Source organism: Dendrobates tinctorius, unplaced genomic scaffold (genome assembly GCF_039654945.1).
Source record: "Dendrobates tinctorius isolate UK_male_01 unplaced genomic scaffold, ASM3965494v1 ptg000024l, whole genome shotgun sequence".
NCBI classification, from domain to species: Eukaryota; Metazoa; Chordata; class Amphibia; order Anura; family Dendrobatidae; genus Dendrobates; species Dendrobates tinctorius.
Window position 1 is genome coordinate 5663466 of NW_027361692.1, and position 15382 is coordinate 5678847.

A 15382-nucleotide genomic window follows, 5' to 3' on the forward strand; every position below is an offset into this window, starting at 1 on the left:
ATATACTAAAAACTATTAAAGAGATTACTTTTACAAACACTATCCAACAATGCCCATCTATGAAGAATAACACTCTAATTTGAACATTTGGTGTCTACAGGATTTCAGTCATTCTGTATGCACTAGGAAGAAGAGCTGAACCTTCAGACCCATCGAAAATAATGTTGGATAACCCTGTGTTATAATGTGCCAGCCATGACTAACATTTGTAATGGCAGGAAGCAGAATTTCTTCCTCTGAGTAATCATTTTACATTTCAGCAGCCTCAGCTTTTTATAAGCAAATGTGTTAAAGAATTATATATTTGCAGGTGTTGAATACAGTGTATGTTTGACGTCACCTTTAGGGCTTTTCTCATGCTTCCATATGTATAATGCATGTGTTAAAGAAGACCTGTCATCACGTCTGACATATTTGTTTTAGTAAGTGCTTGTATTGCCATGAAATAATTCTGGAGCATTTTTTCCAACAAATCTGTGTTCTTCTGTTCCTCAGTTATTCTTCCTGAAATTGCATCACTGAATTGAAAACTGGCTGTTCTTATTTTCCTTGTCAGTTAGGGTTGCCAACCTTATATTAGATTTTTCCTGGTCAACTGGACCAAAATTCACGGGCTGTCCAAATTTTATACAGGCATTTGACATGCCCCTTGATAAAACCACGCCCCTTGAGATGTCCAAAATAATACGCACATAAGCACATACTGAATTTTATAGCCAGCATAAAGGATAGGAAAAATGGCAATGTGCATTGTCTGTATGTGTGTATATATATATATATATATATATATATATATACATATATAGTGTAGTGTGGCTATGTGCGTGTGTACACACATACATACACAGATAACCACAAATCACATCGATACATGTAAACACGTTACACAGGTACATCTATATGTACTTTTACGAACAGGTGCACACAAGTATGCTAATACTCATAGGTAATAGTAAATTTGTACACATTTTATTACTGACATATGATGTTCCTCTGGCTGATGCATTCTTACATCTTCAGTAGCGCCATCCTGGTGGTGTTCTGTCCATCAATCAGCACTACTGACCAGATCTTCAGCTGTCAGCCAGTCCTTCTGCCTCTTCACTACCTCTAATAGATGCTGAGAACAGCATTGGAGCAGTCAGTGAATATGACACTTCTCCTCCTTCCTTCTGAGAAGTTCTGACAGCTTCTTGACCCATGTTAACATTGGCCACTACATCAACGTAAGGAATCCCGCTCTCTGCAGGGTCCACAGTGCGCTCTGGTCACTCTTCTATATGTACTGTACATGTGAGCGGTTTTTACGCATATGCATTACAAATTTTATCACGATTTTTTAAAAAATCATGGACTTTTTATTTTTCTGCCGGACACTAATGTCTGTAAATATACGGATGGTTGGCAACCCCGTTGTCAATAGGGTGTATTCCTATGCTCTGTGACACATTCCAGCCAGTATTGCCTGTGTCACATTTATTAATAGTGGAGATTGGAAACCCAGGGTCTAGAGAGGTTCATTTGCTTTGAATATAGGTAGTCATTAAAGGCCTTGTCCACTACTTGACAACCCATTCTCAATCCCAAAAGGCCCCCCCCCAGTAAAGCATCAACACCTATACTTACCTCTGATCCAGCAGTGTTGGCATTGGCTCTACGCTCGCCTCCTTTGGGTAGATCACATACATCCAAAGGGAGTGAGAGTCAGCAGATTGTCACCAGACCTGGAGGTGATTATACTGTAGGTGTTATTATTTTAGGGGATTGAGACGGAGTTGTCCGAGTAGCGACAGCCCCTTGAAGTTATCTATACATTTCCTGATGGAATAATAAAGGAATATGGCAACAAATGTCAGTAGTGATGGAAGGACATTTGTATGCATGCCATTCATTAATTCTTTCTGGTTTTTAATGTGCCTATAATGATTAAAGGCTACACAAAACATTATAGAATACTGTATGAATGTAACTAGTTGTTTTCCCCAAATAATCCTGTATTCATCAACATAGAAGAAATGCTGGCGAATTCTATGCCTGGAAATGTCACCTAAAAAGGTCAAAACAAAGCGGAGTAATGACACTTCATAATTTTCTTTTCTTTGCTGAGAAGGATCCTTAAGCATGCAAAGAATTGGGAATTTTTGCCAAGTATGCTATGTGATGAAGATCTGTTATGACTGTATCAGGAGGTATATTCACAAACACTTCTATATGGAGAGAATTTAAGCAAACCTGCCACAAAATCCATATGCTGCTGTACAGGTTGACAGATTTTTCAGATGCTACAGATTTTTCCCCACAGTTATTTTTTTTTCTCTTGGAATCCGGTCTTTTGAAGTTTACCAAGTTTGGCTGCTACTGTTCTCGGGCAGTAAAACCTAAGTCATCTGCACAACAGGTCAAATTGCTGTCCAGGTTGGTGTCACCTCTTTACCATGTACTTTTTGAAGCATGCTCAGGTCAGTTCTGTCTGCCTTTGCATTAAATTTGTCCTGAGCCTTTGCTACCGAAATAGTATTTTATAATGATATTCCTTAAATTCAATTGCAAGCCTGAAACGTGTATTTATTATTGTATTTATTTTTTGACTTATAGAAGCTTTTGCATGACTCCAACATAACAAAATGACAGGAGAGTTATGGTTGACTGCTTCAGAAAATCCTTCATCTAACATACATTTAAACTATAAAGAGAAAATATTTATTTATTTATATATATATATATATATATATATATATATATGTATGAGTTTAAATTTATAAATAGTGTACATAATAAAAATATTCAGAAATATATATTTCTATGTATAATTTAAATATATTTTTATTATAAAGCTTGACTCATTGATAGTTTAGAGGGTCCTCTATGACGCGTATAATGCATTAACATATATTAATAAATATTTATGTACTAACTAACCAAAATCCCAAGTTCAACATCTAAAAAAGTACCATGACAATATATACCCATTTATCCTTAATAATACCCATTATACAGAGAAGAACCAAATTTATCAGTTTTGCCAGAATTAGTGAATATCCCTTTCTGGTTCCCTAATGGTTGCAAAGACATCTATAGATTAGTCTATGACTTTTAAAGCTAATCTGTCACCAATTCTCACAATATAAACAGTAGTACTAAAATAGATTTTTTGAACCTGACGAGGCTGGCGTACTTACTTGGAAAATCCTTAAAAAATGAGGGTTAAATCCTGATGTTTAGTCTAGCTTTCAAAATCGTTCAAAGGAATTTTCAAAAAGGATTATGCAGCCAAACTGACATGAATGTGCAAAGTAAGTACACTGGTGTCATCAGGTATAAGTAATCAGTGTGTAATAATGATTTCAGATATCCATCCTGAAAAACGTGCTCAGAAACCCTCACAAAGAGTCTGAGAGTCTGCTTTTCCATTCCTATGTAAATGGACTTACTATTCATATGTTCAGGCCTTTGGACATCCTATATCTGCTTCAAGTTTCCAAAAACAATAAATGATTATAAGAAGTGATGTCCATTTTTCAGATGTTTTCTGTTTGGAAGATACTTTACAATAGAATTAAATGTAAAGGCAAAGAAATGTCCAGAAGACAACTTGACTTCTTTTTGAGCATCAGTTTTCTCTGCTGAGTGCTGAGCCCTGTACAGCCCCACCCATATCACTGATTGGCAGTTTTCTGTGTACTCTGTATATTGACAGAAAGCTGCTAATCAGTGGTGGGGCGGGGTTACACAGAGCAGTTGACTAGGAGGCCCAAGAACCTAGTCCTCTAGTGATAATCTCCTGCGGATAAAACACTGATTTTATTGAAACAGCAACACACAGCCTTGTAGATGACACAACCTTTGAAATTAGGGTGTCAGCCCCTACATCATGTTGCTCTCAAATTGCATACCAAAAGCTTTCTGACAGAGTCCCTGTAATTATAAATACTATCCTGTAAAAGATTTTTACACACTGAAATAGTATTTTTACAGTAAATGAACTGAAAAATCGCCCAAGATACAGAAGCAAATAGTAGTAAGCACATACTGTATCATAAATGTTTACTGCAGCTTAGCTTGGTTATGATTTGTACACCATAGGACACAAGTGAGGTCTTTCAACTTTCAAGTGGATGCTCAAAAACTAAATAATAAAAAAACAAGAAAATATGTAATCTGGAACCATAATAATAGGGTCTTTTCAGTTTAGTAACCCTTCAGAATGCAGACATGCTTCCTTACCTGCTGATTAATACTCACTTTGCGCCTTGATTTATAAACTGAGTGAATATCATTATAAAATAAGTCACAAAAAGTCTGTGTGTAATGCAATCTGTACATGGAGGCTTTTGTTCATTTTGGTGAGCTCAAGCAAATCATGATTTCATGTATATCGCATGATGCCATGAAATAATCTACCTGCAGATAATTCCTTCCATTTTTTAATGTCCAATCATACCTGTTATCAGCCATCTGATTTTTTTTCTGTGTGCAGTTATGTGTGGGTTAACAAATGCCCTCTCCACTGTGTGCTCGCAGTATTCTATACAACTTTCATCCACATGCTGTGATTCCGTCTTGCCATCATTAACCAGTCTGTTGTGAAAGTCTATACTTGCATTTTGATGTCAAAATGCTGTTTTATAGTATGGACCACCTGTCTGCCTGTTATAGAAATAAAGCACTCTTTCCTTTCGAAGGATCCCATATCAGATCAATAATTGGCCATATTCTTTATAAACAGCCTGCCAACCCTTGTCCATGCATTAGGAATGGTTCCTGGAGGCTTTGCAATGCTATGGACTTCAGAGTCATAACGTAAAGTTGTTGGATCTCAATGCAAATACTAGCAATCCCATACTGTTATATTTCATTTATAGAACTGATCTCAAAAGAGGAAAAAGGACCTTTTGAGCCCTCTCTTGCTCTAAGGTCTGGGTGCAACCTCATCCTCTGCACCCTCTATAATTCCAATAATATTTCCAATAATATTTGAATACCCTAGTTTAATTGAAAATTCTTTATTGAATCAATATTCATTATTTGGTGCTATCAGGAGTCATAAAACAATATTTATGCAATGCATTTGTATGCTATTGCAATTATGTAAACGGTCATTATTTTACTTATAGATATAAAAAAATTCTCTTTAGCTGGATATTTTTGGGAAATACCTTATGTATTAAAATGCCAGAAACATATTCGTAAAGTATCCCTTACATATATGAAAAAAAACAAAGTAGTGTAAACAGAACGAAGAGTAACAGCGTCCATCAGTATTATCAATGCATTGCTTGTATATAATATTAGATCAGTGATGCTCAGGAAACCGAGATTGTATAAACTACACAAATTATGGCATGATCTACACCAAGCATGTAGTAAATAATCTTTGGTTGTCTCAGAAAATCTGTTCACTTCTCATTACTCCCTGTGAGTTTCCATGTTCCTTGGTGTGTTTTCTAATATTCTTGATCATCCTTAATCATTCCTGAATGATTAAGCAACTCAAGATGTAAATGTTTGTGCTGTGCATTGTAAGTTTTATTATCGTTGATGTCAGCTTGAACTGTTTCCAGCAGAAGTCTCCTATGGTGTTGGAAACAACTGTATGTGAAGCTATTCTGTGTCAGCTTTCTATGCATACTGTAGCTTACATCCGTTTTGGGAAAAATCATCGGAGTAGCAGATGTTATTGCACCTTTGCTTTGGTTTTGCATGAATACCCTGGAACTCCAAAGCATCTAACCATATTATCAAAGAAATGTTCACACGAAGATAAGATGGGTGCAATAACATTTGCTACATGCATCAGTCACTGATATATCTATGTTTTCTTCCAGTTGGGCCTCCGACAGATCTAAATTTTGAAATAGTAAATGAAAGTACTGTTCGAATGTCATGGCAAAGGCCAGATGAGAGGATAAGAGGGTACAAGATCACTATTGTCCCAACAGTTGGTAAGTCAGATGCCTGCCTCTTCCAGTTTATGATATTCATACAGTCATGATTTGGATTAAGGAAAATTTTGGCAGTTGGATGTTATTTATACAGTTCAGCTTACGTAAGCCTCTGGTCTGTTAAACATATAGCTCTCAATGTTTTTCTTGCCTTATATGAGTCTGACAATGACTTGCCAAATATTATGTTGCTAGATTACGGAAAAGTGATATAATTCAGTGCTGCTAATGTTATGCTGGTAGGGAATTACAAGTTTATTTCAAGTGGCAAAGTAGAAGTGTAACAATAGGACTAAATCAGCGGACACAGAATTGTTTCTCTAAACTGCCATTCATGCAGTGCAAATAGTATTGGAAGGACAGGGCCAGATGACATCACCAAACCTAACAGGTTGTGAAACATTTTCATAACTGGAAAAAGGTAGAAGAAATGCAGAACTCACCCATATGCTGTAATAAATGAAGTCCTTTATTCAACCATACAAGGTATTTTGACACAGTTCATGGGACAAGCAGATGAAGGAGGTTAGCATTAATAGAGCCAGACGACGGCCGTTTCCATGTACAAACAATATTTGTGCTAAGTTAGATAATTTGAAGGGAACTGGACACCTAGGAAAGCGCTATTTACCTGCAGATCCAGAGCTCGTACACACGACCGTATTTTAGGTCCAAGTGCGATCCAACAAGATATTGGATCACACTCGGACCAATGTTATTCTATGGAGTCGTGCACATGTTCAATTTTACCTTGCACCAAATGTGTTCAAATTGCATCCATAAATCGGATCACACTCGGCCATGCAAATCACTGAGTTAGATAAAAAAATCAGACCACACTCACATGGCATCCAAGTGCGATCTGATTTTCACAGACTTACAGAATGGAGAAGATGGAGAATTTTTTCCTATCTTCTCCACGTCCGAGAAAATCGTAACACACTCAGATCACTGATCATACTCTGTTCAGAGTTTGATCAGAGTGTGATTAGGGTAATCGGCCTGGTTCTTTTGGATGAGAGAAAACACTAAGTGACCCGAGCTATGCTGTTAATTTGCAGGTAAATAGCTTTACAATGCTGCCAGGCTGCCTTATAGAATGGCACTTTGGTGGCCATCCAGCTCTGCAGCGTGTTTGTGCAGAGTGAGCTAGCCATCAAAATGATGCCCCAATGACTCAAGCTGGTGGCGCCTGTGAGAGAGTAAGATATTTTTCTACCAAAAGCTACGCTTTCAGTAAGTCTGCCGGGCAGCATTGCAACTCTGTTTACCTGCAGACTAACCTTACAACTGCAGGTAGTTAGTGTTTTCCGAGATGACAGGTTCTCTTAAAACCAAGGGTAAACTGACCAATAGAACAGTGCCCAAGTGATCATGGCCAAATGAAAGCTGCCACAGTGTAGAGTGTTATAACAATCCTTAAAGGTAGCAAGATCATCAAAAGTTGCATGTGAGTCTTAAATTGAAATTGTTTTCTCAACCAACTGCATCATATGTATAGTGGTTGCTACAGTGCCATCAATCTTTAATTTATGTGGTCAAGATACGCTTAGTCTGACCCTGATTTTTTCATTTTTTGATCAACAACCATTAAAATACTAAATACAAAATATTTCAGAATGAGGAGCTTATGATAATGAAGTAATATAGTCTCTAATGGTAAACAGAGAATTCTGAGTAAGACATTGAATTTTTTTAATAAATGTTCTAAATATACTTTGTCTAATGCTTACCAGATGGACCTGCAAAGGAATTGGATCTTCCAGCTTCCGCAACCCAAACTGTGCTTACAGAACTTATACCAGATGTTGAGTATGTGGTCACAATACTTTCATATGATGAATCGGAGGAAAGTTTACCTGTGTTTGGCCAACTTACAAGTAAGTACTCAGCTGAGATTCATCATTGAAATGATTACGAATACACAATCCGACTGTTTTCATTAGCACATTCACAGATGGCACTACACAATCGATGAGGAATGTATTGTTTTAGCCTTGTTATGATTGATTCTATGCAATTATTGTATCCACCTTAATAAGCATTAAATTCATCTCTCTGCGTAATGGAGAAACAGTGGATGTGGCGGCATAGCCACGCTTACATTCATCTCTGGCTGTGAGATCAGATGGATTTACGCAGGTTCTTTGAGGTTGTATGCAGTCAAAGCAGTGTATAACTTTCCGAAAGTTACCTTTCTGAAACCTCGTTGAGCATAAAACAAACTTTTTTAAAACTATTTTGTCTTCTCTATTCCCTGTCTCATGTCTTTTCCCTTTGTTACCATGTGCTTAGTGTGTTTAGCTGATGATAATGCCAAGGTTAACCAACCCTTAAAGGGGCTGTCCCTTTTCAGGTATCTGATACTGGCTGCATTGCTGACATCACGTCGACAGCATGGCATCCAATTCAGTGAGCTCAATGGCTCTGCCAGTGAACACAGAATGCCCCACTCAGAGCTCACTGATTGGCTGCTGTACTTTTCACATGACATCAGTGCTACAGGCAATGTCAGACCCAAATTGAAGCAATGGAGACACAGCGATGGACTTCTTGAAATCAGATTGAAATCAGATTGCACCAAGGGATGAAGAATATCTTTATTGCTTCCTTTTCTAATAACTCACTGTCACCATAGACCTGATTTATTAAGAATGGCATTTTGAACAAAAGACTTAATGATGGTCATGCAGAAATGTATTAGATCCAGCACCCAGGCTCTCTATGTACATTGTCTATTGACAGTGAACTGCTTATCACAGGAAGGGGTTGAGTTGGACTAGCAAGTGCGTGCCAGTTAGTCACAGCAATGATAAAGTCCTAGTGATAAAACCTTCACTGTAAGTAAACAACAGCACACTACTTGATAAGTGACACATGGTTGAATTCAGTGTTTTAAAGGGAACCTGTCCCCTGTTTTGGCTGCTATAAGATGCAGCCACCGCCTTTCAGAGCTTATATACAGCATTCTATAATGCTGTAGATAAGCCCTCCATTCAACCTGCAAGATAAGAAAAATAAGTTTTATTATACTCACCCGGGGAGGGCGGTCTGATGCGGTCCGGTCCGATGGGGGTCACAGGTCCGGGTCCAGTGCCTCCCGTCTTCTTGCAACGCTGCCCTCCTGCTTGCTTCCTCACTCCCAGCCTCGGACTTCTGTGCAGGCGTACTTCTCTCCCCAAAGTACTGCAGTGCGCATGCATCGGGAAAGGTCAGAGAGGCCCAGCGCCTGCGCACTGCAGTACTTTGCTCATCACCCTAAACAGGAAAATTGATTAGCATTTTTGTATTAGTATATACAGGTGCTTCTTACAAAATTAGAATATCATCAAGAAGTTAAATTATTTCAGTTCTTCAATGCAAAAAGTTAAACTCATATATTATATAGAGTCATTACAAACATAGTGATCTATTTCAAGCGTTTATTTCTGTTAATGTTGATTATGGCTTACAGCCAGTGAAAACCCAAAAGTCATTATCTCAATAAATTAGAATACTTTATAACACCAGCTTGAAAAATGATTTTAAAATCGACATTTTTTGGCCTACTGAAAGGTATGTTCAGTAAATGCACTCAATATTTGGTCGGGCTCCTTTGCATCAATTACTGCATCAATGTGGCGTGCCATGGAGGCGATCAGCCTGTGGCACTGCTGACGTGTTATGGAAGCCCAGGTTGCTTTGATAGCAGCCTTCAGCTCATCTGCATTGTTGGGTCTGGTGTCTCATCTTCATCTTGACAATACCCATAGTTTCTCTATGGGGTTAAGGTCAGGCGAGTTTTCTGGCCAATCAAGCACAGTGATACTGTTGTTTTTAAGCCAGGTATTTGTACTTTTGGCAGTGTGGACAGGTGCCAAGTCCTGCTGGAGAATAAAATTCCCATCTCCAAAAAGCTTGTTGGCAGAGGGAAGCATGAAATGCTTTAAAATTTCCTGGTAAACAGGTGCGCTGACTTTGGTCTTGATAAAACACAGTGGCCCTACACCAGCAGATGACATGGCTTCTCAACCCTTCACTGGTTGTGGAAACTTCACACTAGACCTCAAGCAGCTTGGATTGTGGCCTCTCCACTCATCCTCCAGACTCTGGGACCCTGATTTCCAAATGAAATGCAAAATTTATCCTCCTTGTGGAGTGTGTCAATGACTGCTTTCTGAACATCTGTCAAGTCAGTAGTCTTCCCCATGATTGAAACAGACTAAGGGACCTTTTTAAACGCTTAGGAAGCCTTTGCAGGTGTTTTTTTGATAATCATTCTAATTTACTGAGATAATGACTTTTGGGTTTTCATTGGCTGTAAGCCATAATCATCAACATTAACAGAAATAAACACTTGAAATAGATCACTGCTATGTTTGTAATGACTCTATATAATACATAAGTTTCACTTTTTGTATTGAAGAACTGAAATAAATTAACTTTTTGATGATATTCTAATTTTGTGGGAAGCACCTGTAGATACCTATACATAGCAGCTTATAAAAAGAGTTTTCTTCTATTTTTTAATGCAGTTTTTACAGCCTAAACCATGCATGGATTATAAGAGAGAGAAAGTGTAAAGGACAGTTACTACTTCTCTCTTTTTTCTATCCATTCATGGTATTGACTTTAAAAACTACATCAAAACTGCATAATAATGATTGACCTTCCTGCTCCAGCTATCAAGCACTCATTTTATCTGGAGTCTTTATAAAAACTTGCCAATTCCATTGTGTATAATCCAGACTTTCAATACTTATTATATAATCTTATACTTTTTCTTTTAAGTTCAAACTGGAGGCCGTGTTACGACAGAAGAAAAGAAAGTTCTATCCACTGATTCACCACGTATGTACTCTAATGAAATACTATGTGTAATAAAGAATTGGATAAGGTCAAGGGGCATGCACATATATCTTAGTAATTGCTTCTCCCTTTACAGTCATTAAAAAGAAGTCAAGCAGTAAGTGCTAACCCTGCATTTATCTAGTGTCTGCTGAAACACAGGATAATCACATTCAAATAAATTAAATGCACATTAAAAGCCTGGGTTGTCTCTCTGTGATAGCCCTGCTAGTAAATAGGAAACTTGTAGTATGTGGTTCTATATTCTGTTATCTTCCTGTAACCTTGCGTGGATACTCTCATTTTCCACTAATTCGGTTGGGTGTGAAATGTGACCAACTAACTGGGCTGCTCTGTATCCTATGTGATGTCTTTGGCAGCACTGTTAAGAAAGCAGAATTGTTTATTTTCACTGCGTAAACAGCAAAACCCATTTAAATTTTATGAATTACTTAAAAACTTTGAAGCGGCAAGAACAACCCCTATAAAAACCCTATAAAAAGTTACTGGCATTCATTCATGGTTTCATGTTATGAGTTGAGCCAGTAGAAGCATCAATTTAACTCTAGCCCTTTGGCTATGTCACATATTATCTGTGCTGTAATCTGCAGTATCTATCAGTACCACTGGGAATTAACCAAAAGACACATACTATAAGTGTAGATGATGACTGAGGATGTTTGGTTTAGATTAAGGTGCCTTCATACAGCTCTGTCATCCATCATTAAATAGACCTCTTAGACTTTATGATGCTGGTGAACTTATTTTGTAAATCAGCATTGAAATTGCTTTGTATTTCTGATATTAAAATGAGCTTTTTATTAGTTCATCTACATGTTCACTGTAATAGCAGGTGTGAAAACTTTAAAAGGAACCTTTCATGTCCCCAAATGCAATTAACATGTATATATAGGGTTATTATGCAAGTTAATAGCTTTCGAAAGCTAAATGGTCTACACACTGAAAGCCTGACTACTGGGATTAAATTAGCTTTATTTCTCCTGCTTTCAGTCATAGAGGCGTGGCCAGCCCAGCTTCAATCACCTCTCAATATGTGTATAAATAGTGTAACCATGTCTGACACTGACTGACACCTCGCTCTGTCAGTCAGTGCTGGGCATGGTTACAGCCTTCGCTCACAGTATACCAAGTGGTGACTGCTCCCACACCTCTATGACTGAAAGCTGGTAGCTGCTGGCAGCGATTAAGTTCATTTCCTTCTGGCAGCCAGGCTATTAGTGTGGTAACTGTGCAGATTAACCCCATACCTGCAAGTTATTTGCATTTTTTTACATGACAGGCTCTCTTTAAATATAATTACACAGCTACACTATCATATCTGTAAATCCATAACTCTCATCAGGTCTAAGAAATCTGTTTAATAATGTAAGCAGCTAGTATTGTAAAAGCTGGTGACGGATCCACTTTGACATGGAGTATTTAAAAGTCAATTTCATTTTGGGTGAGAATGAAAGATTCAAAGGCAACCCCTTCCATCCCCAATTGCTTTAGGTAACCTCTAAGTTCTACAGAGACCTAGTAGGCCACCAATAGATTTCTGTAGAGCCCTAAAGTATCTATTAATGCCTCCTGTTTAGTCAAACACATACAAAGGTTTTCTTCTTTTATATTCATGAACTATAGAACAATATTGAAAGATTCAGTAGATGCCCATCAGGGAAGTTTTGTCCCCTAGAAGAATCACTATAGAAGTGGTCATCACTGAATGTATTTATTTTGTATTATTACTTCATAATAAGGTCAATTTTGGGGTATAATGAAATTATCCAATTACCCATCTGCACCCAGAAAGTACTGCTTTCTGGTAAAGGGGTAAAAGATATGCAGCAGATGTGATACGTATAATGCTAGGAATTTCACATATGGAGCAAGTTATGCTGCATTATCTAGTAAGTGTCTAATAAAAAGCACAGACATCTATTTCTACACTATATATATATATATATATACTGTATTTGTATAGATCTGCACAGTAGATATAGAGCTATCAATCATTGTGCTTGGCCTTACATAATGCCACAGTAATACAATTGTCCACCCATGTTTACAGAATGATTCTTGACCTTGGTTACATGTTTTTCATTAAAATGCTGATGTGTTTTTATACCAACTCTTTATTTTATATTATTTTAAGGGTGTTCTATTAGCGCAGTTGCTGATGTAGTCTTTCTTGTGGATGGCTCTTGGAGTGTTGGAAGAGCTAACTTCAAATACATCCTTGATTTCATGACTTCGATGGTTTTGGCATTTGACATTGGAGAAGACAAGACGAGGGTTGGTATTGTTCAGTACAGCTCTGATACCAGGACAGAGTTTAACCTCAACAAATATTTTAAGAAGAACGAGTTATTGGCTGCTATAAAGAGAATACCATACAAAGGAGGAAATACCATGACAGGTATGGGTCTTACAGTGTTAATTGGGAGAGGTACAGTGACTGAAATGATAAAGGTTCACATACAGCATATGTATATTACCACCATCATGCAGTTATGCATAGAAACAGCAATATTCAATCATTTAATTTCAGGTGAAGCCATAGATTACTTGATAAGAAATACCTTTGTTCAATCTGCTGGATCCAGGAAAGGATTTCCTAGAATTGCAATTATTATTACTGATGGAAAATCCCAAGATGAAGTTGAAATTCCTGCAAAGGAGCTTCAGAATTTAGGAGTTGAAGTGTTTACATTGGGTAAGAAACATTATCTTTATTTATATCAAGCATGCTTTAAACCACTGAATAAAATATATTATCACAGTAACATATATCAATAACTTAAAAAAGTATTCTCAATTTCTCAAATTGGTTTAATTAATTAGACAACATGAAAATAAGCAATTTTGCAATCGACTTGCTTTTTCTATCTGCTGTCATTCTCCTGCAATGAAAGCTTTTTGTCTTTATACTGTACAGCTGATTCCATGAAGCCCGGCCTTTAGTACCTGGCCTACAGTGCCCAGTAGTTACATTCCAAGAAAGGAGTTAAGTCTTAAAATCCCAATTAACTCTCCAGCCCATTGATTTTTTTCAAGCAGTTATAGCTTCTCTCCCCATTTTCCATCCCTCCTCTTTCTCTCATCTTCTGAAGAGATGCTGTTGTGGCAGCTTACACAATAGTTCTCATGATCACGACTTTCTGCTCTCACTGTCCAGAGCTGTGTGCTTGTTCAAATGCCTTGTTATCTCTATGTGTAAGTACAGGGACAACAGTGTAGACTCAGAGCAAACCACTGATTGCTGAATGTGGTATAGCGAATTTCTGCAGGGCTTTATATTTCTCCTATTATTACAGTTCTATTTCCCAGTGCTGTCGCTCAAGATGGAGTGCACGCCCTTCTAGAAATCAGGAAGTAAGGAGAATGTGAGTGGATTGCATTGCTCTGAACTGCTGAAGAGACAACTTGATAATACCTCTTTAATAGAAACTTGGAGGAATAACGACAAATCTTTTTCATAACAAATATATTTATACGTGGATGTAAACTTTCTATATATTTTTAAAATATTCAGGATTGAGAGTCCTCAGTAGTTGATACCTTTTAATGGCTAACTGAAAAGATGGTAACACATTGCAAGCTTTCGAGACTACTCAGGTCTCTTCATCAGGCTAGACTAATACAAAATCTGAAGAGTCACATATTTATGCACAATACAGCCTAGAAAAAATGCAATAGATAAGACAAGTGACGTGAAGCAGAACTATCAATATGGGAGAGGGAGAAACATAAATATAAACATTGGACCAGTTCATAGATAAGGAGTCCGGATGTTTTATGGTCCTCTGATTGGGGTCTAGTTCTGTGTTGTGATGCCCCCACACGGTTTTAAAAGGAAATTCCTTAATTGATGTAAAAAGACATAAATCCATGCGACACATTCATTCCAGCACTGAGAGTGTCAAAGTTCGTCATAAATTTGTACTCCCAAACTCGTCTCTCTCTCTGAGAATTGAAGTTACCTTTCAATACCAGTAATTTCATATCCATGCTGCTGTGATCAGGGATACAGAAATGTTTTGCCACAGGTAGATCCATTCTTTTTTCTCTTATTGTGTGACGATGAGCATTCATCCTTGTTCTAAGCTTTCGCCCTGTCTCCCCCACATACATACCCCCAGTTGGACATTTAGTACAAATAATTAAGTACACCACATTAGATTATATATTTTTACTTTCTTTTGACAAAAAGGAATGTAACTTTACATAATTAACGTAATCAACCCATCTTACCCACTTTACGATAGCGATTGTATTAAATGCATTGGACACTATGCTGCAGAAACCTTGGAATATGCAAATCCTCCAAATGGAAATAACCAATTAATGATGTACTATTTTTTTTTCCTATTAGGAATAAAGGCTGCAGATGCAAGAGAACTGAAACAAATGGCTTCCTTACCTTCTCTAAAGCATGTTTACAGTGTAGCCAATTTTGATAATATAGTGGAAGTGCAGAATGAAATTATTAATCAAGTTTGCTCTGGAGTTGATGAACAACTAAGTGAACTTATTAGTGGAGAAGAAGGTAAGTAGACAGTACTATCCCTTTTTATTTTTATAAATGTATACTTGGCTATTCCAGCTGGCTT

The 15382-nt window shown here is 37.4% G+C and overlaps 1 protein-coding gene across 3 annotated transcripts in view; it reads left to right on the forward strand.

Moving 5' to 3' along the window:
* Positions 1-15382, forward strand: part of COL12A1 (collagen type XII alpha 1 chain) — a 221073-nt gene that overhangs the window by 16007 nt on the left and 189684 nt on the right. For 2 of the 3 annotated variants that reach the window (XM_073569320.1, XM_073569322.1), the window contains exons 3-8: positions 5826-5942; positions 7679-7822; positions 10713-10772; positions 12925-13188; positions 13321-13485; positions 15145-15318. The exons of the other annotated variant lie outside the window; for it this stretch is intronic. In XM_073569320.1, coding sequence (XP_073425421.1) covers positions 5826-5942; positions 7679-7822; positions 10713-10772; positions 12925-13188; positions 13321-13485; positions 15145-15318 — 924 coding nt within the window. The remainder of the gene's footprint in view (positions 1-5825; positions 5943-7678; positions 7823-10712; positions 10773-12924; positions 13189-13320; positions 13486-15144; positions 15319-15382) is intronic. 3 annotated transcript variants of the gene reach the window in all.